This window comes from Pleurodeles waltl, chromosome 2_2 (assembly GCF_031143425.1).
Source record: "Pleurodeles waltl isolate 20211129_DDA chromosome 2_2, aPleWal1.hap1.20221129, whole genome shotgun sequence".
Taxonomy (NCBI): domain Eukaryota; kingdom Metazoa; phylum Chordata; class Amphibia; order Caudata; family Salamandridae; genus Pleurodeles; species Pleurodeles waltl.
In genome coordinates, this window is record NC_090439.1 from 833,568,088 (window position 1) to 833,593,106 (window position 25,019).

Below are 25,019 nucleotides of genomic sequence, written 5' to 3' on the forward strand. Positions count from 1 at the left end.
GAGTGATGGGGAGAGTAATAGGAGTGTGTGCATTGTAGGTGTGTGCGTTTGGGATAAAAGTGATATGCTGATTTTTTTGCCAGATATTGTAAAAACTCTTAGGCCCTGATTTAATCACCAGTGGCGCAGAGTGGTACTGTGCCTCGACACTTTTGAAACACAGGGATGCGCCATTTTAACAGCAATACTGCACACCCCTGTGTTTCCCCCACGCTGAATTGAGCTCCCTTCACCAATACAGGCACCTTTCAACATAGTGCAAGGGTGTCTGCGTTGAGGGGATAGATTGTTCATGTGTAGGAAGGTGTCCCTTTCTGCACATAAAGACTCATTCCAAAATGATGCTTTTTGCAGCACACATAGAAGTACCAAATCACCATTATAGATGGTTTATGTGTATGTATAGCTAGAGTGATGGTGAATTTGTGTGTTATGGTATGCAGTGAGTGCAAAAATAAGGGCTATGCCAAGGAGAGTGTATGCGTGTGAAAGATGCATGTGTTTGTAAGGGAAGTGAGCCGTCTTTTTGTTCTAGAAGGTGTTAATGTGTTTGTTTGGGTTAGAGTGACTACTGTTTGTTTGCACGTTACTGTGTACAAGAGAAGACTAAGTGATTGAAGTGGTTTGAAGCAGGGTACGGGACGGTGCGTGCGCCAGATGGGCAGGTTTTAGAGAGAAGAAAGAGGGGATTTTAATAATTGACACAAAGTTACTGTATTTGGGTACTTTATTTCTGTATCCGCGTACTTATTGGATAAGAGTGTAGAGTTTAGAAATGGCTGTGTATGTCTGTTTTTTTCTAAAGTTTGGGTGTGTCCAAACTCTGTGGATGAACACTTGAGACATTTTATATGCAAAATGTATATCTATATAATCTGCTTAAGGATGATGTGTGTTGGGTGGTAGTGCCTGTAAAAAGTCTGAAATGCAACTTTTGTATTGGCTTGAGTGCTTGCAATTTGCACATGAGGGGGTGCGTGTGCATACAAAGGTCTGTCAGAGTTGTCTAACTTTCTGCTGTGTGAATAAGAGTGCCATAAACTATTATGAGATTGTGAGAATGTATATGTAAAGCGATCACTCTGGATGGAGCAGTGCATGTTTGAAAAGTATTTTTTTCCAACAACCAAAAGCATTTACTCTTTTCCGTTTTTAAAGCCAAGTGTTCAGAGAAAAGTGTTTTTGTAGCCGCTTTATTTTTATTAGGTCAAGCCTAGCAGACAGCCCATGCAGTGATTGTTGAGTGGCATATTGTGGCTTTCCAAATATACAGAGGTTTTTGAAGCCTCTCACTGCTTACCATAGTTTGGTTTTCCCCATCATTTTCTTGCTTCTTATTCCATAACTCCTGCACTTGGCACACTACAGAGCAGGCAATAGAGACCACTTGACATGCAATATAGCCCGTGAACATAGGAGCATAGAAACATACTTTGACAATGTTTATATAGTGGATATCATTTGGCCGCTTTATTAGTGTGGACAAGCAATCCTGTGACTGCCCAATGTTAACATATTTATTGAGTATGAAACACAGTCACTGATCAAAAAGCGTTTAGTACATATGACAAAATAAAACTTTTAGCTTGTTAGTTCTTTCGTTTTAAACTTTACACGTCTAGGTTCTACATTTCACAATTTGTAATGAGTGACTGGTGGCCTTCAAGTCCTGGCCTACCCTTTGTCCTGCATCCTTTTGTCCTTTGAATTTTTAGGCAGTCCCACCTTCCGTTTAATGGAAAGGCTCACTCCGATAGCGTTTGTTTTACCAATGTTGTTTATTAGGGGGTAGCCTTCCGTTCTTGGAATTAGGCCCAACTCGCTACCTGGCGTGTTCTATACCCTGCCATCCCACTTGGTGGGTCTGGGCTGTGAGTGCCGTGTTCCGCTTAGTCCCCTTACTTTGCCACCTTACACCCTGCCGTGAGGCATTCCAAGGTGTGTGGTTTTTGTTCGCACACCCCCTTACTAGGTGTGTCTTCCAATGAATTTTTTGGTAAAACCTTATCTGTCTTCCGCTACACCCTTCCTCGTCCGGCATTGCGACTGTATGCATCTTCATTGGGGTGGGAGGGAGGTGTTTGTTGAATGGCGAGCGTGTTGTCCCGATCAAGATGATCCCGATTTGGGGACCATGCGGGACGCTCGCCCTTAAATGTATTGCCTGTGACTCCCCCCCCTACACAGTTTTCAATGTTTCTATTGGGGGGTTTGAAAAACAGCAAAACCCCCACTATTGGTTGAGTCGTATTTGACCCCCCCTTACCTGTTGGCCACCCTAGGGGGTGGGGAGTGCGTCGCCACTTCACTGGGGTGCGCCCTCCCCGAACCGGTTTAACCGATCCCTTCCGGACCAAGGCGGCCGTTAAGGCGCCGGCCCTCTATGCCCCCTGCGGGGGTGGCCTTTGCACATCCCAGCTTGCCAATCTAGTGCTCGTCTTTCCCATAGAGCATTGCCTCTTTACTATGACTTTGATTGCCTGGGATCGCTTCTTGCTTTTCAAGGACTCTTTTTTTCTTTTTCGTGAAACTCTTCTCACCGTTGACTCCTCGCACCAGTGCCCAAGAGCTGCTTTTCCGGAACGACCGCTCTCCCCTGAGCCGCTTTCCTGCCCCCTCCCCCCAAGTTCTCTATGCTACACAGTATCGGGGATGCTGTGCAGCTCGGGACTACGAGAGTACAAGGCCCCACAGCAGATACAATGAAGAGTCAATGAAGGAGACCCTTCAAACATGGATAAGAGATCATGCTCGCAAACAGATGTGAGCGCCCCTCCCCTAATCGCGTGCCTTTCACGTCACTATGTGCAATGGCATCACTTCAATGTCAACGTGTCCACGTTAAACGCATGCAAGTGCAGACAGGCCTGTTTCAGTTCACCGACTGCAGAGAGCAAACGAGGAAGACATCAAAGAAGCTGACATCAAAGAAGCTTACATCGTTCTATATGTAAATTTAAAAACCTGTGTAATGTGGACTAGCAGCAAGGAATGTGTAAAAGTATATTAATTCTTCCATGAATTATAAAGCTGCAGAACATATTTTCCACAGTGGCTGTCTGTTTAAAAAAATAACAACGTCCTGGTGGATTTTGCTCTAGATAGATGTGCTCTAGGAGTGGGATCAACAAAGCTTGAATAAGGGAAGTGTCGGGTCGGGAGATGCTATAAACTTACATTTCCTGGGCTCCTGCAGAATACACTTGGCACTCGCCACCAGGCACCAAACGGTGTCAGTGGAGGCTGGCAGACACAACAAGGATGACCGACTAAAATGACGGTGGGGGCGGGAAGCCCACCTAAGAACAGACACGGAGCTGAAGGCCCCAAGAAACTTTAGGATACCTCCAGCGCATTGTACAAAATAGTTCACTATTTAAATTAAAAAGAAAATTTGGCTAATGCGCTCAATGTTTGAATTGCCCCATTTGTTCTTCTAATGTGATAATGTATGTGCATGGTAATCTAATCCGAAAGCATTTTAAGACTTCTGGGTGCTTTCAACTGCACCTCCATTCTCCAGAGAACCCACACACCCCCAACTTGTCTTTCGCAATTTTTATCATTCCATTACTAAGTACGGATGTCAGGTTTTCAATGGATGTTCGACATAAGAAGCCTCATTTTACCAACATATATATGGGACAACTCCTCATAAATCCAACTAATAAATTAGGGATTATGTTGCAACAAACGTACAAGGTACAGGTCCCAAACCCAAGAAACCCTTTGCGTACGGAGACCAACACAAGGCAGTAGTTTCCTGAATTATGAATCTGGAATAATTCTCATATCCATAAACATGGAATTTCTAAAGAAATAATCTTTCCTAGTGAAATACCGGTATAATGTTTGTTTGTGAAATGTGGGAGTCAAAGAATGGCTTACATGTGCCTTCTGGAGATTACAGTCTTCTGAAATAACTAGGATGACTGGTCTAAGGGAATAACTTTAAAGCCCAAGAAGCTAAGCTTGAAAGATGTCTATTTTTCATAAAAATCCATGTAGATGATTGGGTAATGGGTAAAATATGGTAAAAAGTATAAGGACCCACAGTGAGTTATGGTGCCATATGTAATACTATATTTAATATTATTTTAGAACTTTCACTTGCAAATAATTTTCTCTGATGCATACGTGGCCACAGATAAAAATATTTATACAAATAAATACCTGTATTCTTTTGAAGTAAAACATAAAACGGATTGATTTAAGGAGATTATGGATTGGCATGGTCAGCTTGTAGGTCACCATTCAAACAGGAGATTTAGACGTGGAAAAACCACCTGTTGAGAACTTAAATTTACAGTTGTTTCAGGTAGCCACTGGTGAGATGGGGGTGTCGGATAGAATAGTACACCGTCTGTAAATCAGGGGGAGTGCATGCAATGATACACTACCAAGCAGTCCTTTGTGGTTCCAAAGCAACGCTCCTGGCGTGTGATATCCTTCCAGATATGATGCTCTCAATTGAGATCCCACTTTCCTTTGCATACTAGTGAATGCCACTTTTCATACAGTCCAGTAACTATCACCTCCATGTACAAGCTGAGTGATGTAGGTTCTGTTGGTATGCACCAGCAAGGACAGTCATTTGAGAGAAAACTATTTGGGACTTGGTACACCCAATATTACATCCTGGCTACTATTTGTAAATGGACCATTTTTATATTCACCAGTCAATACTTGGGAGTCCTGCATGTCAACAGCACTTATCTACATCACTCTAGAGATTCCCCTAGTGAGAAGGGGAAGGGCCAGAAGTAGCACTCCCAACAAGCCGCGATTTGCAGCCAGGAAAGAGGAGATTTAGTTTACAGACATGTTTCTGGACAGAAATAAGGCTATTGGGTACTAATCGACACCCAGTGATTAATCAAGTCGATCTGAGATCTAGAAGCAAAAATATGCAAGGCTAGCCTAGATTACGTTTAAAGAGATCAGCAATCTCCTATACAGTTGTTGTGGCCGCAGTATTGCAAGTATGTGAATATAAATAGGTAGGTTGGTGACAATTAAATGTGAGTTGTTGATGGTGAGTAAGAGCCCTCCCCGTTTGCCAACAGAGAAAAGATGTTGTGACCTCTGGCTTGTCAATGGTTGCATGAAGTATCAGATTTATGCTTGAGACAAAGTTATAGTACGTACGGCGAAGGCATTGGTTGCTACAGTGCTGCCTCTGGTTGAAAAAGACCTATTGACAGCTTACCAAGATCTTACAGTGAGCTTAAAGCCAACCCACTAGATTTATTGCGACTCCCCTTTGCTTGTTTCTTAATCTATGGCTTGCCTTGTCGGTCTTGAGTTTGTCCCTTTATTGGAGCAGATCCTCTTTACTTGTATTCTTCCACTGTTTACTTTTTGGGACTCTATTTTTCTTTTTGCTTAAGCACCCCCACAAAAGTGCATACATTTTCTAGCTGTTTCTCTCGTGCTTATCTTCCACCTGCTCCTTGTTGCGCTCTCATCTGCTTTTCTCACTCTTACATGGCTCTCTCTAATTTCTTTCTGCTTAAACCCTGGAAGAGGGCATTTTTGAAGCTGTCTTCCATGGGTGCTTTGCTCTCCCTTCAGCTTTATTTTCAATCTCTTGTCCTTGAGCTTCTGTTCACCCCTGCACTGTTCTTTCGTTTGTATGCTTCTTGTCCCCCATCCTGCACTCTTTTGCTCTCTCTTGCTTGTGTGCTTCTGTGGTGTTCTCTCTTTCTCTTGTGCTTGCACCCCTTTTTCATTTGCAGCTTTTCCTATGCCCCCCTGACACCCAACAAGACCCAATGTCCCCCGCCCCATTAAGTTGGTACTTTCACGCTAAAAAAATCTTCAGTTTTTAATTTACCAATGCAAGTGGTGCATGCTATCTTGAATCAGTACATAAAAAAATTAAAGCAAATGACATGCATGCCATTCCACTGCTCAATGGCATGACATGACCAGCACTGCACTCTTTCTTTTTGATTTTTTTATTCTGATGATGTACACAGTGTCCTGATGCAGCACAGCCAAAAGCAACTGGTGAAGCCAGCAAATCCAAAGGCACAAACTATTGACTTTGCCAATGCTTGTTTGCAGATGCATTCACTAGCTACCAAGGCCTGCCTTTAGCCCTGTCTGCCTGTCCGTACATGAGCCAAAAGGTCAGGCTCCTCAAACGCTGTCCTCCTCGCTCCACCTTCAACTGCATTCTCCTTTCTCTCGTTTGAGAAAACATCTCCAACAGTGAGCCAGAACTCTGATCTTTGAGATATTGGTTTGTGTTCAGTGCCTTATGACTCATCTCTGCCTGACACAATGCTGCAACAAGTCAGGTGGAAGAAGGAAGCAACACACAGAAGAATGACACAGACTACCGATCTTCTAAGAGACCAGATTCGGTTTCATAAGAGGCTCAGTCCGTGTTCCCCCCAGCTGAATGGCACCTTCCTGACGTGCGGGAGTGCTCCATGCGTTCTCAGCTTAACTTCTGTGTGACATGGTTCTGTGGCTTCCATCACTTTTTGCACCCGCCCCCTAACAACTTGCCTGTTAAGGGGGTGCAAGTGGTTGTCATGTGACCAGCGGAATCAGCAAAGTTAAGTATGATATTTACATCATGAGGGCTTACTGGACACACCATTTCATAATGTAAATATACTTTATAGGGACGGAGTAAGGGGGGATTAAGACGCTAAAATTGAGGACTCCCTTGATGGGTTTTTCAAAAGCGACAACAAGAACCTTCTTCTTAAAGTCAGGAACTATAGTAAAGCAGTAGAACTGTGAGTGTAAAGTCTCGGAACAACAGTAGTAACAGCTAAATGTATAATTGTGCACAATATCCTGACTATCCCTGCTCCTCTTTACAAAGTTTAGTACATCAGTTGCCATTAAGTGTGTTAACTTTTCAAAAGAAAGCATTGCCTTGGGTCTGGCTAAGGAGAAAATGGTGACTTTTCAAAATTATTAATCCGACAGACATTCCTTGTATGCTAGTTTTGGAAGTGTCCCTAGACTCATGACTGGGATGCATCTTGCTGCAATGTAACAAGATGACTCCATCCACGCTTGATCACTGGTATAAACAGATTATTTGCTGCAGCAAAGAAAGACGATTTTTGGAGGCTTGTGTTATCAGAAGAGACATGGGATGAGATTTCAGACTATATTTCCTCCAGCTCCAAAATTAGTAGGTGATATTCTTGCTACATAACACAAAATGATGGGTTGGTGAAATACAGGCCAGTACCCTTGTCGACATAATTACACACTCCATCCTTCATAGAATCAATGCATAGAAAACAGGTACGTGGGTACTAGGGATGTAGAGCTAAACAAATGCTTCTAGCCTACGATTCAAAGGTAAATGTAATCGGCAGAAGTAAAACGTTAGGAAATGGAAACAACTAAATGAAGAACAAGATGCAGTGATGAAATATTACACCCCTTGCAGATGCTGGACTTAACATCACATATGGCATACATCTGTAAAATTAACACTTCATGTAGCATTCACTCTGTTATGTACATTGTGGCATAAATCTGTGCAATAACCTATTCTGGTAACAGCACGCCCTGTCCTTGTGCTATAAGGAAGACAAACACAAAATTCAAATTCATTTTGATCACACAATTTCCTCTAAGCAGCAGAAATCACCCACAATACAATTAAAAATATTATGCAAATGGCTGGAAAATGCTACCTTTTTGCAATATATGTTTTGTGGTGCATCTAATACCACAAAAATGTATTCCCATGATCAACATTTGTAATATTTCTTCTGAAATTATTTTTATCAACTGGGAAATTGATTTCTGAATGCAAAATCGATACATCTAAAATGCACCAAAGAATAACGTGAATACTGCAGAACCTTTATTATTTGGCTCTGAATTCCAGGGATGCTTACTGAAGAATATGGCCGGTATAGTCTTAAAATAATCATAAGCCATAGCCACTGGGACTAATGCTTTTAATAGGTTGTGGATATCTGGAATTGTGGACAGTCAAAGAGATGCCATCAAAAGCAATACTTGTTTTCCATTATCAGTGGCAAAACACTGTCAAAAAAGGGAAAGACGGGGTCGTATTAATGCAAAATAATTATACTTTTTTTCCACAAGAGTGATTTTTTGTGTTGGTTCCAAGAAGTCCACAGCTATGCTTCTACAGATACTGTGTGTAGGCAATTACAAACTAGCTGTTTTCTGCAACTGTGTCCTTTAGTTGTTCAACGGAATTGTAATGTTCACCTAATCCATAAGCATGTCGCATGTAACTAAAAGAAAAAGAAAAAAATATAGCAATTAAGAAACAGTACAGGATTGGTAATTATTACTAATGTCATAGATTAAGCATTCATGTTTTGAATGCATACTTATACATTAAAAGTAATTAGAGTATACCATTCACCGATACATGACTCAAACAATGCATGCTGTTCCTTTTTACAAACATACCATATATATATATATATATATATATATATACATATATATATATACATACATACACACACACACACACACACACACACACACACACACACACTTACTTACTTCAAGGTCTTAGCTACTCTTTCAAAATCCCTGAAATGGAGCGCACAGCAGGTAGCAGTGCAAATACAGTTGTTAGGGTTGGCGTGTCCATAAAGCATGACAAGGTGCGAACAGCAGGGATCGACAAAGGGAGCCATTCTGCCACTCCAAACACAGCTTATTTCCTGGCGACACCACAAGTAAAAAAATAAAATAATAATAAAAAATGCTTGCCGTTGGTGCTGTTAGTATGTCTGCTTATGGCAGAGAGACAGCACCACAAGCGAGCCACCCAGTAATCTGGCCGACATTTTAGTAATCTGAGGAACTTTTGTTAGATAATATGCAAGATGGCCGATTGCAGGTTCCTGGACAGGGTACAGTGGGAGCTCGATTTAGCAGTTTGCCAAGATCATTGTACCAATTGGCATTCTAGATTGAAAAGAGGATTTCGAATTTTATCCTCGACTTAACTGTAAACCAATTAAGTGCTTTTAAGGCTTCTTTGGTGTGGTTGCGTTTTTGTAAATTTAGGCAAAATTTGGCAACCTAGTCCTGTAGCCGTCACAGTGTGAGTTTTTTGAGGAGAGCTGTGTAGGCTGCACTTCAGTATCCAAACAATGCATTATTACGGACTGGAGTAGAAAGTCTGTTTGGGGATAAGTTACACTCAAAACACACGTGGGAAAGCAAGGAACACCTAGTTAAAAAGAGAAAGGAAAATTGATTTAAATGAATTGAGAGGTTCACACATCGAAAACAAGAGAAGTGTTTTGCCTTTAATAAAATAAAATGTTAAAAACTGCCAAATTCCATCTTATCGAGTTTTCTACAACCTCAGAGATAGACTGATTTTAGGACTGAAGATCCTGACCAGCAAAAAGATCACCCCAGCTACTGCACAATTAAGTAGTAAGCAAACAGGTGGCATGACCAGCCATAACTAAATTTGCAGTGCTGCAGAATATGTACCTTAGGGGGTCGCAAGACAGCTTGAAGGGGCATGGCTCAACTGACCGGTCACATACAAGAAGCGCAGCTCACAACAAACGCACATCACAACTTGAATTACAATATCCCAGGAGTGACTGGATACAATCTACCAGTCTATGCGATGCCAATGTCCAACAGCAGTTACCAGTTTTCCGGCTTAATACTGCCTGTCCTCTGATGGAAGCCACATCAGAGCCTTTTCAGTAACTGCAGATGCTATGGCCACCCTCTCTCTTCACTATGGAATGTGGGAAGAGTTTGTCAACTGAATCTCAACTGGATCAAGGAAATGTGATGAATGACAAAGTTCAAGTGAAAGAAAGTTTTATATGGATTAATCTTAGTTTACAAAAAAAAAAAAAAAAAACTATGAACTTGTTTTTATCTTGTGGCAGTGGATGAAAGTATTCCTTTTCATACAATCTTCAAGTTTCACTCAGTTAATGTAGCAAGAACAGTGCTAGCTCCTGCGCTGTACCATTTATTCGCTCTGAACTGTACCTTCTTCCTGCCATTATGAGTGTTAGGCTCAATTGTTATTATAGCATTAGTAAGACACAGTCAAGCTAGGATCAAGACACAAGTGTCCAGAAATACACAGTCAGGCCAGGAACACCGATGATCAAGGTATGCGGCCAACCCGATAAACAGGGGGCAGTTATTGGGCTTAGGAAGGTGAATGAGTTGATAGACCTGCCCGCCTTTTATTGCTGTCTTCTGTTTTTGTGGCCTTTAAGGTGACATTCTGTAGCAGTATTTGCTGAGATTCTGGATTCTGTGTCTTGCTCTCTCGCCCTCTCTCATTTTCTTCTTTGCTCCTTTTCCCAGATTCTTTGCTTCCGGCTACTAACCCTAGAGCTGGAGCGTCAACTATACAGAACAGAGAAACTCTGTGGACTTGAAAAATAAAAACTTGACCAGCATGCCCAACTGTGATTGTTGAGCTCGGATAAATAAAAACATCTTCTGTGATATTTTAATCTGTTGGCAACATTGGTGCCTCTAGTTTTTAATCAACAGATGTCTTACTTCGAACTGTGGAATCACTGAAGAAAAAGGTGATGCCTCATACACAATCACCAAAGCAGGTGACAGGAATTAGCTGCCTCTAGGTCGAAAACGTGCACCGACGGCCCAAATAGCCCCACTCCTTTTGTCCCCTAAAGAATCCTCCTCCATAACAAACAACAGACTCTCAAGAACAAATCCTTATTTCACAGGGGATTCAAGTAGCGTCCCCACAAACATTAATTTCTTTTGCCTCATCCCTACTGTACCATAGGGATCCTCTGAAAAGTAAACTATTCCTGACTCAGTAGGAACACAACTTTTACACCAGTTAATTTATTTTCCCTGTGCTCAGGGTAAAGTGGCTTAAATGTTTTCTGCTTGAGAAATTACGCCGTTACATGGTACATTTCCTTGATTGAAATAGAATGCATAACTCTGGATATAACTAAGACTTTCAGCATTCCGTTTTTACTGATTCGTACAGACAGATACAGACATAAAAATCATCCATTTATCTGTCTACATTTATTTTAAAATACGGAAACTAGATCTGCTCTTTGATGATGTCAAACGTGACAGTTAGATAAGCAGCTTTTCAGATGAACACACAAGGGTGTTAAAAAAGGATGCATTTTTGTCTGGAAGTTTTTAATAGTTGCAGTTGTGCACTGAACTAAAATGATAATGTTAGATACATGTATTGCTTATGAAGGATGCATTTTATATGGGTTTTATAGCACTGAAACTCAATGTCCAACGGTAAGTGGACCTTGATAAGTTAAATACTAGTGGAAATATACTCGTTTCGAGTTAATCGTTTTACAAGACACACAATAAATATGGATAAATACAGATAAAAAAAGCTAAAAGAAAATATGGATAATTACAGACAGAAATGTTAAATGATACATACCATAAAACCGGGAGGCCTAATTATAATTTTAAGACAGTCCGTGATTAGGCACAAGCTTTGTATCTCAATCAGTGGCTTATGCATTGTTGAAGTGATCAGCGAAGCGGATATTTACTACTGCTGTGACAATTCAGCAATCTGAAAGTGGGGGTGGAATGACCAAAGGGAAAGAGGGTGGCCTTATTCTACCATGGTTTACGCGAGGACTTAAATGAGAATTTGAGGAAGATCCTGAATTAGACAGTTCATTGCTCTGAATTGACTGTTCTTGTGGTTCAACTTGACAGTCGCCTACACAAACAGAAGTGTAAGCATGGGTGGGGGGGTCACTGGCCTGCAGTTCCATCATTTAGGCAGAGTTAGAATGAATAACTGGTGGATAATTTGAAAGACTATGCAAAGGTAATTTTACCACAGGAATAAGGAACAGAAGGCACCAGAATAATCGTCGATTGTAGTTTTTATTTGTAATCATAATTCTGGTAGAAAACTGCCTAAAAGAATCCATGAAAGAGTCAGTCTTTCTTTCAGGGAAGCACTGCAAGCCACTACTGAACTGGCGAAGAGGGAGTTGAGTCTTTAGATATTGTACATTGCTTAACCTCATCTAAGCAAATTGTTGTTGTAGTAATTACAGAGCAGGGCCCGAGTATATTTCTAGGTTCATAAGGCATGCAGATTATGCTCATCTACCTATCACCCTGAAAAGAGATACTCCGATAGGAAGAGTCAATCATTTTATGAACGGCTTAGTTCGCTCAAAACAATAACATAAATGCTTGTTCTATGTAAATGCAATTCTAAGATACGATATGCAGTGAGTTACTGCTGAAATACAGCCTGAATTGATATCAGTCACATAAAGTACATCATGGGGAACAAGCCCATAAAAATTCTAAAGCACTGCTGGAGGATACATACACACCCACAAGCTCTTTGAAGGCAGAAAATCAAGTCCAGTTCCCATATACTGGACAGAAGGGTGTGCTGTACAGAAATGTCCGACTCCATGCACTGATCCCTTTCTATTCTCCGTCATGATATGTCCGGTCAACATACAGCTGCTTTTGCCCAATCAAATATGCGTTCACTCAGTATTCTGCATGTCTCAGAGGGTCCACCTGAAAACATTCATGCATTGTGTCTTCTACACCAATTCAATTTTAATTACCTAAATTATCCACCTTTCTGGGGAAGGTGCTGGAGCGGTGCTATTGAGTACTTTCATGGCCACCCAAATTGCTGCCCAAATAGGCTCTAATAAGTTTCTTAAGGCAGGCACTAAGCAAATTATCAAGGCTGTAAACCATATATTCAGAAAGGATCAGAGATGGCCTCTAAACTCTTGCATGCGGTGTGCAAGCAATCACAGGACTAAAGTAAATATAAATCACCACAAACCTCCCCACACGCAATGCCTAAAAAAATAGCTAAAGCCATTAAGTAGGCATTGCCTCGACAGAGGATATTTAGAGACCGTCTTTCCTTCCGTAGTGTTCCTAAGCTGCTCAGAGTTCTACGCCTCTGAAGCCTGCTTCTGGAAGTCCAGGAAGAGTGAAGTAAGTGGTTGAAAGCGGGTAGGAGACAAGCACAACTTTCACCCGTGTGTAACGCTTTCTTGTGTACTCAAGTGATGTTTTGTGGAGGAAGCATTTCCGGGATTTTAGACTGCAGGTATTTCTTTGCTATTTTTCCTTTTCAACAGTTCTTTGCTTCAGGTCTCTTGACACACAGTGGAGGGAGAGAGGTGGACGCTTGACAGACACGAATAGTGTCAGTATTGCCCTTGTGGCAACCGTTCAGCTCTGACACAGGAGTACATCGTTATTCAGAACGAGGTGTGATAATCTGCACGCGGCCGAGGATGAAGTAGAGTAAGAGAGTGTATGCCAGAGATAGTGATTACATTGTGGATAATACTATCATTCAAAGTAAGTAATACCTGCTACGCCTCAGTATCCTTGGTTTTGGAACTCTGATGTGGCCTGTGCTTACTAACCAGGAAGCATCTTTTATGTGGTCTGTTTAAAGATACTCTCTCACTTTAATGCTGGTGAAGCGCCTTCTACTGTGGAATGTACCGGATGTCCTGACACTATGAGTGAAATAGTAATGAACATGCCACAATTTAAGTGCAGAATATCCTGGCCACCTACATTTATGATTTAGTTACTGGGTTTTGAAGTACGAGTTTAATATCCTCAATCCTGCTATATCTCTGAGGCATATACAACAGTCATTTCCAGTGGTTCCTTTTTATCTACGAAACACCAATGCCTCCCTGAATAACAGTGCTTTCCCACTGGCTCGGAAAACTGAACATACACTTCACTTTCTGACAAAACCCAATCTAGACCTGGATGATCTTGCCAACCACTGCTCTCTCACCCACCTCTGCTTCATAGGAAAGCTTCTAGAAAAAGCAGCAGCCCTTCAGCATCAGAATCACATCAATCGATACACATTATTCCAAATCTACCAATCTAGCGTCATCCCCCTGGTGCAGGAAAGAAACTGAGACCTACCAAGTCACTGGCTCCTGTCCCAGTTGATCTCTTACTGGCCTCTAACAACATCTACTTCTAGTTAATACCTGATATACCACTAGAAAAATCTTAATCAGTTTGGTATTACCTCTCCTTTCTGTGCAGACATTATGGGGGTCATTTTGACCTCAGTGGTCTTTTTCCAAGACCGCCGAGGGACTGTCGTGCGGAAGACACCAGTGGTGGCGGTTTGCCGCTCGGCCTATTATGACCGTTGGCAGCTCTCCGTCCTTTTACGGACGGAGAGCGGCCAACAGCCATACAGGCGAGAGGCGGGGAAGTGGAGGTTGCTCCACCGCCACGCCAACAGAACACCGCCCAGCGAATCACGTTCTGTGATTCGCCGTGGCGTTGTTCTGTTGACGGTGTGGTGTCGGCGGAGCAGCCCTCATGGCTCCCGTCCCCTCCTGGAGGATCGTCAGACCAGGTAAGTCGATCGTTCGTGAGGGGAGGGGGGTGGAGGTGTGTTGTGTTTTGTGTGCGTGCATGGGGGTGTGCATGTGTGTATGTAGAGGGGGTGTGTGAGTGCGTGTATGCGTGCGGGGGTGCTGTGTGTTTGTGAATGAGTGCGTGTATGTCTGTAGGTATGTCTGTATGGATGTGTTTGTGTATGTTTGAATGTGGGTGTGCGTGTCTGACTGTGTGTGTGGATGTTGGCATGTATGTCGCTGTGTGTATGTGTGTTGGTGGTGCCTCAGTGCGTGTCATGTGTGTATGGGTGATGTTATGTTGGGGGTCGGGGTGGGGGAGACCCCTATCTGTGTTAGGGAAGGAATTCCCTGGCACTGATAGTGCTCACCGCCATGGATTTCATGGCGGTTTCAAACCGCATGAAATCCATGGTGGTCTGCCGGGTCCAAATACCGTCGGCGGTATAGTGACGGCCGCCGGGCTGGAGACCCTGGTCTCCAGCCCAGCGGGCGGAACGGAGAAGCGGCGGATGACCATGGCGGTAACCGCCATGGTCATAATACAAAAAAGAAAAAGACCGCCAGCCTGTTGGCGGTCTTACCGCCGCTTCTCCGCCTTCCGCCAGGGTCATAATGACCCCCTATATATTTCGCTGCTAGCATTGTTTATAATAGAGTTTAAGCCCTTCTAATATCTTACACTGAAGAAGGCAATGCTTGCCATACTGGACCTACCCTTACCCCTTCTCCCGCATGACCATATTTCAGATATCTACCTTTATTCTGACAAGAAAATGAAAATTTGACTACATCACCGTATCCAGATAGAAGCAGTCATTAGAGATAAATCAATATGCATCCTTCATAAAGCCATACACAACAAGCACAAAATATCAAGGGAACTAATCCACAGCACTAACCACCTATCCAGTGGGGTAACAAAAGTTGTGGGGGGGGGCGGGAGCTGCAAAGTGCCTTGAGGAGGGCCCTCTCACCCCAGTCAGGGGTCTGCCACCCACGTGCAGTGTACTGTGCTGAGAAGTCCCCCTGGAGCCCGGGCCCCTCCAAGGCAGCGGGGGAGCCTTTGCTGCACCACTGCACCTATCCCTGGTAATTATGAAATTCAGAAAATTACAAAAAATATAATTCTTTTTGTCAAAACATTTTATTAACTTTTCTCGTTCAGTTACATCGGGGCAACTTCTTTTAATTCATCCTCACAATGTTGAGCAAACTGAAACTGATGTGCTCTCTCTCGATTCATCCTTCTTAATATTAAAAAAAGGAACAAAAAGCCCCTGCTCTTTTCACTTGGTCTCCTCACAACCCTAAAAAAATTCACCATACCTCACTAAGTATGATACTCAATGACCACCTCAAACTATGTAAAACATATATGGAAAATGTCACTTACCCAGTGTACATCTGTTCATGGCATTAGTCGCTGCAGATTCACATGCTGTGCACATCCCGCCATCTGGTGTTGGGCTCGGAGTGTTACAAGTTGTTTTTCTTCGAAGAAGTCTTTTCGAGTCACGAGACCGAGGGACTCCTCCCATTTCGACTCCATTGCGCATGGGCGTCGACTCCATCTTAGATTGTTTTCCCCGCAGAGGGTGAGGTAGGAGTTGTGTATGCTAGTAATAGTGCCCATGCAATGGAGTGAATGCGTCTGTACATAATGAAGTTTAAAGTAATATATTTACAAATGTACAAATGTTTAAGATCTACTTCTGAACGGCTACAGGCTCCCGGGGAGGCGGGTGGGCGCATGTGAATCTGCAGCGACTAATGCCACAAACAGATGTACACTGGGTAAGTGACATTTTCCGTTCGATGGCATGTGTAGCTGCAGATACACATGCTGTGCATAGACTAATAAGCAGTTATCTCCCCAAAAGCGGTGGTTCAGCCTGTAGGAGTTGAAGTAGTTTGAAATAATGTTCTTAGTACAGCTTGACCTACTGTTGCTTGTTGTGCAGTTAACACATCTACACAGTAGTGCTTGGTAAATGTATGAGGCGTAGACCATGTTGCTGCCTTACATATTTCGTTCATTGGAATATTTCCTAGAAAGGCCATGGTAGCACCTTTCTTTCTGGTTGAGTGTGCCTTTGGTGTAATACGCAGTTCTCTTTTAGCTTTAAGATAGCATGTTAGAATGCACTTAACTATCCATCTAGCAATGCCTTGTTTCGAAATTGGATTTCCTGTATGAGGTTTTTGAAAGGCGATAAATAGTTGTTTTGTCTTTCGAATTAGTTTTGTTCTGTCAATGTAGTACATTAGTGCTCTTTTGATGTCTAATGTATGTAGTGCTCTTTCAGCTACAGAATCTGGCTGTGGGAAGAACACTGGTAATTCTACCGTTTGATTCAAGTGGAACGGTGAGATTACTTTTGGTAAAAATTTAGGATTGGTCCGTAGAACAACTTTATTTTTGTGTATTTGAATAAATGGTTCTTGAATGGTAAATACTTGAATTTCACTCACTCTTCTTAGAGATGTGATGGCAATTAAAAATGCAACTTTCCACGTTAAGTATTGCATTTCACAAGAGTGCATGGGCTCAAAAGGTGGACCCATGAGTCGTGTTAAGACAATGTTGAGGTTCCATGAAGGAACCGGTGGTGTTCTTGGTGGTATAATTCTCTTTAGGCCTTCCATAAACGCTTTTATGACTGGTATCCTAAATAATGAAGTTGAGTGCGTAATTTGCAGGTAAGCTGAAATTGCCGTAAGATGTATTTTAATGGAAGAGAAAGCTAGTTTAGATTTCTGCAAATGTAGTAAGTATCCTACTATCTCTTTTGCAGATGCGTGTAAAGGTTGAATTTGATTATTATGGCAGTAATAAACAAATCTTTTCCACTTATTTGCATAACAGTGTCTAGTGGTAGGTTTTCTAGCCTGTTTTATGACCTCCATACATTCCTGTGTGAGGTCTAAGTGCCCGAATTCTAGGATTTCAGGAGCCAAATTGCTAGATTCAGCGATGCTGGATTTGGATGTCTGATCTGTTGTTTGTGTTGTGTTAACAGATCTGGTCTGTTTGGCAGTTTGATATGAGGTACTACTGAAAGGTCTAGTAGTGTTGTGTACCAAGATTGCCTTGCCCATATTGGTGCTATTAGTATGAGTTTGAGTTTGTTTTGACTCAACTTGTTTACTAGATATGGAAGAAGTGGGAGAGGGGGAAAAGCGTAAGCAAATATCCCTGACCAGTTCATCCATAGTGCATTGCCCTGAGACTGTTGTTGTGGGTACCTGGATGCGAAGTTTTGGCATTTTGAGTTTTCTTTTGTTGCAAATAGATCTATTTGTGGCGTTCCCCACATTCTGAAGTAAGTGTTCAGTATTTGGGGGTGAATTTCCCATTCGTGGATGTGTTGGTGATCCCGAGAGAGATTGTCTGCTAAATGATTCTGAATCCCTGGAATAAATTGTGCTATTAGGCGAATGTGGTTGTGAATCGCCCAATGCCATATTTTTTGTGTTAGGAGACACAACTGTGTCGAGTGTGTTCCTCCCTGTTTGTTTAGGTAATACATTGTTGTCATGTTGTCTGTTTTGACACTAGTGTATTTGTGGGTTATTATGGGTTGAAATGCTTTCAGAGCTAGAAATACCGCTAACAGTTCTAAGTGGTTTATATGAAACTGTTTTTGCTGAATGTTCCATTGTCCTTGGATGCTGTGCTGATTGAGGTGTGCTCCCCACCCTGTCATGGATGCATCGGTCGTTATTACGTATTGTGGCACTGGGTCTTGAAAAGGCCGCCCTTGGTTTAAATTTATACTGTTCCACCATTGAAGCGAGATGTATGTTTGGCGGTCTATCAACACCAGATCTAGAAGTTGACCCTGTGCCTGTGACCACTGTGATGCTAGGCACGGTTGTAAGGGCGGCATGTGCAACCTTGCGTTTGGGACAATGGCTATGCATGAGGACATCATGCCTAGGAGTTTCATTACTAATTTGACCTGTATCTTTTGGTTTGGATACATGGCTTGTATGACATTTTGGAATGTTTGGACTCTTTGTGGACTTGGAGTGGCAATTCTTTTTACTGTGTTGATTGTTGCTCCTAGGTATTGCTGTGTTTGACACGGCAGAAGGTGTGACTTTGAGTAATTGATTGAGAAACCTAGTTTGTGTAGGGTTTCTATGGCGTAATTTGTGTGTTGTGAACACTGTTTTTGCGTGTTGGTTTTGATTAACCAATCGTCTAGGTACGGGAACACATGTATTTGCTGCCTTCTGATATGTGCAGCTACTACTGCTAGACATTTTGTAAAAACTCTTGGCGCAGTTGTTATTCCGAATGGCAACACTTTGAATTGGTAATGTATCCCTTGGAATACAAACCTTAGGTACTTCCTGTGTGAAGGATGTATTGGTATATGGAAATATGCATCCTTTAGATCCAGTGTTGTCATGTAGTCTTGTTGTTTGAGCAGTGGGATTACTTCTTGTAATGTAACCATGTGAAAATGGTCTGATTTGATGTATGTATTTAATATTCTGAGATCTAGTATAGGTCTTAGAGTTTTGTCTTTTTTGGGTATCAGAAAGTACAGTGAGTAAACTCCTGTGTTTAGTTCTTGTTTTGGTACTAATTCTATTGCTTCTTTTTGGAGTAATGCTTGAACTTCTAATCCTAGAAGATTTATATGTTGTTTCGACATACTGTGTATTTTCGGTGGGACTGTTGGAGGGAATTTGCAAAATTCTATGCAATAACCATGCTGGATAATTGCTAGTACCCAAGTATCTGTTGTTATCTCCTCCCAATGTTTGTAAAATTGGCTTAATCTTCCCCCCACAGGTATTATGTGATGGGGATGTGTGACTTGTGAGTCACTGCTTATTTTGAGGACTTTTGGGGCTTTGGAATTTTCCTCTACTTCTTTGGAATTGTCCCCCTCTATATTGTTTCCGAAAACTTCCCCGCTGATATTGGCTTTGGTAAGTGGGCCTTGTTTGTGATGTTGTGGTTTCTGTAGATTGTCCTGGAAACCCTCCCCTAAAAGGTGTTTTGCGAAAGGTGCCTCTGCTCTGCGGGGAGTAGAGTGCGCCCATGGCTTTTGCCGTATCAGTGTCTTTCTTGAGTTTTTCAATAGCAGTGTCGACTTCCGGCCCAAACAACTGCTGTTCATTAAATGGCATATTTAGCACGGCTTGTTGACCTTCCGGCTTGAAACCTGACGTGCGGAGCCATGCGTTCCTTCTTATTGTTATTGCAGTATTTACTGTCCTTGCAGCCGTATCTGCTGCATCCATTGAAGACCGTATCTGATTATTAGAGATACTTTGTCCTTCTTCCACCACTTGTTGTGCTCTTTTTTGGAACTCTTTGGGTAAGTGTTCTATCAAATGTTGTATCTCATCCCAGTGAGCTCTGTCATATCTTGCCAAAAGCGCTTGTGAATTAGCAATGCGCCATTGGTTTGCTGCTTGTGCTGCAACCCTTTTGCCCGCAGCATCAAATTTGCGACTCTCTTTGTCTGGAGGTGGTGCATCTCCCGAGGTATTAGAGTTTGCTCTCTTACGAGCTGCCCCGACAACAACTGAGTCTGGAGTTAACTGCGTTGTAATACAAACAGGATCTGTTGGCGGTGGCTTGTACTTTTTCTCCACCCTTGGAGTTATGGCTCGGCCTTTAACAGGATCCTGAAAGATTTGTTTTGAATGTTTTAGCATTCCTGGGAGCATAGGTAGTCTTTGGTACTGGCTATGAGTGGAGGTTAGCGTGTTAAACAAGAAGTCATCCTCAATTGGTTCTGAATGCAAGGTGACGTTATGGAAAGCAGCTGCCCTTGCGATCACCTGTGTGTAAGATGTACTGTCCTCAGGAGGGGACGGCCTGGTAGGGTACGAGTCTGGGCTGTTGTCCGATACTGGAGCATCGTAAAGGTCCCATGCATCGGGATCATCTTGACTCATGGCAGTATGAGTCGGGGAGTGCATCAGTGGAGGAGTTGCTACTGGTGATGTGTGCACTGATGGTGGCGGAGAAGGTGGTGGCGTTGTTTTCTTTGCCACCTTTGCCTGTGGCTCCTTGTCCTTTTCGTGAAAGGCAATTTTTCTTTTTGTTTTAATTGGAGGAAGAGTGGTTATCTTCCCTGTGTCTTGATGAATGTGGAGCCTCCTTTGAGTATAGTCTGGCTCTACAGCTTGAAGTTCCTCTCCAAATCTATGTTTTTTCATTTGTGAGGTTAATCCTTGTTCCTCTGTATAGGAACCTGTTTTCGGCTCCGAGGCTGGATGTTTCGGAACTGAAACTTTTTCAGAGGTCTTTTTAGGCTCCGAAGAAACCTTTGTAATTTTCGGCGTGGTGGTGTCTCGGTGCCGCTGTCGCGGTGCCGAAATTTCTCAGAGCCGATGTCTCGGGTCCGAGATTGCTGTGTGGCGGTATCTCGACCGGAGTTGGATGACTTCGACACCAGCGTGCCCTTTTTCGGTGCCTTGGCTCGGTCACCGCTTTTTTGGGTTAAACCATGGCCTGTTGGCGGTGGCGTCCCCTGGGCTCTTGTTGACTTCTCGTGAGTCTTATGTTTTGACGTCTTACTCACGGTTTTCGGCGTTTCTTCGGCCTCGAGCTCTTCCGAGTCCGATTCGGGGATAGAGAAAGCTTCCTCTTCTTCCTTGAAACGCTCTTGTTCTGTCGGCGTCGACGCCATCTGCAGTCTTCTGGCTCTTCGGTCTCTTAACGTCTTTCTGGACCGAAACGCTCGACAGGCTTCACAAGTATCTTCCTTGTGCTCTGGGGACAAGCACAAGTTTATAGACCAGATGCTGATCCGTATACAGATACTTGTTATGGCATTTTGGACAGAAGCGGAATGGGGTCCGTTCCATCAGCCTTGAATTCACACGTGGCCGGGCCGACCAGGCCCCGACGGGGGATCGAAAAAACCCCGAAGGGCCACCGGAACTCTTCTAAATTCGGTGTCGATCTGTTGTAACTAACCCGATACCGAACGCAAACAATACCGACGATTTTTCCGAGATTCTAACTAACTTTCCGACCCGAAACACGGAGCGAAAAGGTACACGTCCGAACCCGATGGCGGAAAAAAAACAATCTAAGATGGAGTCGACGCCCATGCGCAATGGAGTCGAAATGGGAGGAGTCCCTCGGATTCGTGACTCGAAAAGACTTCTTCGAAGAAAAACAACTTGTAACACTCCGAGCCCAACACCAGATGGCGGGATGTGCACAGCATGTGTATCTGCAGCTACACATGACATCGAACATATAGATATATATGTAAAAATGGTAAAGCTTTATTTATTTGAGCACGTTCTAACAATAGTAATGATTTCATATTTCAGTACATTATAATACCCTGCAATCCTTATCACGCCCTATCTGCTAAACTCCTTTTATAAGAGTCGGTCCATGCTTATGTTTTCTGCATGTATCAGCGTCGGCCCATATTGGAGTTGCCTCTGCTAATATTCCCTACCCAAGCCTCAAAAGGGACACTGTGGTTGGGGTAACTGCCAAACAGGCTGGGCTAAGCCCAGAGTTTGAGCGATGGCCTTGCTCTCTAAGTTTCTTGAGGGCCGAGTCAGCCTTCGTTTGGAGTCATGGAAGGGCATGTCCATGAGTGACTGCTGCCTGCCAGATGAAAAGCAGTGGTGTGAATGCAGGTATGGCATCCATGCACTAGGTTGGACCAAACTGCCCTATCTAAGCAGTCACTTGTGTCCAGGCCGAAACAAATGGTTTATTTCACTGCATCTTGATCTTCGAGAATCAGATATTGTAGGTTTTATCTGACTTCTTCAGGACAGATGGCCACTCTCCCACAAAGTGTAGGAATACCGTTTCCAAGGGTATGAGGTGTCATTAGATCACAAGGAAAGATTGGCACTGGAAAATAAATGTTTTGTGAAAATGTCCATCTTCTTGGATGCCGTATCGGGCAGGGTGGTAAGGAATGGATTGTGGTTCAGGCGGCTGGGTGATGCCTGCACCACCAAGCTCTCTGCAGTGGGGTGCTGGAGCAGAAAGTCAGGGACCCCAGGAGCAAGTCTGTGCCATCTTGCCACCTGTGTCTACTGAAGGGCAAGCTCCTGGTTTTACCAAGGTGTCCGTTAGTATATCAGTAAGAGCCTCATTAAAAAACAGTTTCTGGAGCGGTAGCTACTGGTCAAAAACAAGCATGTTGTTTTGACCTCCTGCACGGGTAATGTCAGGTCTAGTTCTTCTGATGCCCTTCTGATGACAGTGGCAGATTCTTTAGTAGCTATAGGGCTTGGAGAATTTAAGCCACTGAAATCTTATAGGTCCTCAAAAATTCATACTGTTCTTCACCTTCATCACCATGTGCGTTTAACTAGTTTTGTGAGTCAGAAGAAAAATATAGTGGTGTAGGCCAGAAGACATTGTTTGAACTTCCGAATAAAATTACTAGATGTAGGTCTGACGTTGTTGCTGGTGTCAAGATTTGGGCGGATGCTTGCAGTCTAGGCACTGGACGTTGCACCAGAGCTAGAGCCAGCGGCACTGTGTTCAAGGGAGAGGCTTACCTCAGGTGAAGATCAGGTGGGGCAGTCGGGGTCATGGAAGGATCCATGTGCTTCCGACTGGCAGCCACCATGAATCCTTGAGGCCAGTGGTTCCTTTAGTGTGAGTCCATGGGATACTGAAGATTTTGTCAGCAGTCTCTTTCAGCTGACGTAATTTGCTTGCTGTGGCTGTCCACCAAGGAAGGAGGTCCTGCAGCAATAAGAACTGTGAAGCGGCTCAACAGTCTGGAGGAACCCGGTATGTTGGCGCTCAATGGTGTGAGTGGTAGGACTTCAGGGAGTGGAGTTTGGAATTCTTGTACTTTTATGTGATTTTCGAGACTTACTGGAGCTTTGCAATCTTGATGTGGAACAATCCCAGGAGTGGGAGCACATCTGTGTCCACACCCTGAACTTCGAGCAAGACCGCTTTTAATGGAATTCAGCGACAGCGAGTTTGGCCTTGCAGTTGCTGATGGCTTTACAGTTCACCTTCGTGCAACAAAAACATGACTTCATGTCATGTGAGGTGGTGAGGCGGCAGAGGTTGTGGGTGTCCTTAACTGACATCTGTTGGTTACATTCTCGACATTGCTTGAAAACCAGAGTCTTTGGGACCATATCTGCACAGTATAAGAGTATTTTAAAGAAAAAAGATTTTCCTTAAGAAAATGCATGTCAGCACTGCTAGCTCTAGATCCGCTTTGGAAGGCATGGACAGAAAGGAATTGATGTCAGGACAAGAAGGTGAAGCTTACATAGGGGCCCCAATGTCACTTTCAAGGCGGGAAAGAGCTGAGGCAGATTTGCAAGATTCAACCTACCGACCAGCGAGGGAATTGCTTTAAAGTTTACGGATCCAGTCTGGCACCTGAGGAAATTCACAAGGGGAGGAATCTGTGGTTAGAACGTTCTATTAGAATAATGAACCTCATCACATGCACATCTGCCTACAAATTAGTGAGGTTGAGTGCCAGGGCTGGTGGGCCAATCACTCCTTTAATTTCTTTTTAATTTACCCTAATCACAGAGTGGCGCTAATGTGCTGCTCAAAAAGTAAACCAGCTGCGCTATTTGCTGCAACCTACTCCTCTCCATGATGCCAGAAGACCTTGGCACATTAGCGCCGCTCCAAGATTACCCAGGCGGCACTCTATTGAGGTGAGTAGGGTTGGTTTTAGGAGTGACTACAGAAGACGACTGCTATTTTTTAGCTGACCACAACTAAATGATTTATGAAACTTACACGTAGATCAGGTCCTGAAGAACTGCCCAGATCCATTGACAATAGAGGCAAGAAACATGTTGACTATGACTTTGAAACTATACCGATGCCGATACTGACCAGTATATCAATTGGCGGCCTCATTTTGTTTTTAACCATAACAGGGGAGCCCCTTTATTAAAACTTAGGTTTAGGCCATTCCTTTGTTATTTTTAGCTTTATTCCTTACCTCCCTTCGCCAGTCTATGACCCGAGCACCTCTTCCATCCACTTCAAACTAGGCTCATCTAAAAAGATCTCCGGCGAAGCGCCCTCTTTGCGGGGGCCCACTGTGCATTGCAGCGCCGGCCTAACGAGGAGCTAAGCCCAAGGATTAAGCATGACTCCCAACTGGGTGTGCGAGGGCTCTTGCTCCTGATTAACAGGGCTCTCTAGTTCCTGGCACTCACCCCCTCCCCACCCTGCCGATCACTGTCCAAGTTTTTTCCTGGTTCAACACTTTTGAACCAGTCAACAATAGGATCTGCATACTCTTGTGAGTTGGATTACAAGGACCTAGCTAACAAAACATTTTAACCACATACATGATTGCTTGGGCGCGCAGAAAGTTGAAACTACTTTTACATATTCCAAATCCTAATTCACAGAATCAAGATTTATTAAGGGGCGATAAGGGAGGTTTGATGGGGTAGCCATGGAAGCGTATGTGAACTTAGTTGTAACTGAAAAATTAAAAAGGTGTCTTCTCCACGGATGTGCTTAGAAAACTGCTCTAGTGTTAGACAGAATTGTGTGCGTCTCAAGTGTACAACAAGCATTGACAAACTGAATAGGTCTCACCTGTGCAAGGACTATTGGCTTTGCCAATGTGTTTTAGCCATGTTGTACAC

General features: G+C 43.2%; 1 protein-coding gene across 1 annotated transcript in view; it reads right to left on the minus strand.

Moving 5' to 3' along the window:
- Positions 1 to 7,124: 7,124 nt before the first annotated feature.
- The window catches only part of OTUD6B (OTU deubiquitinase 6B), a 147,604-nt gene continuing 129,709 nt past the window's right edge, over positions 7,125 to 25,019 (minus strand). The window contains exon 7 of the mRNA XM_069220460.1: positions 7,125 to 8,252. Coding sequence (XP_069076561.1) covers positions 8,171 to 8,252 — 82 coding nt within the window. The 3' untranslated portion in view covers positions 7,125 to 8,170. The remainder of the gene's footprint in view (positions 8,253 to 25,019) is intronic.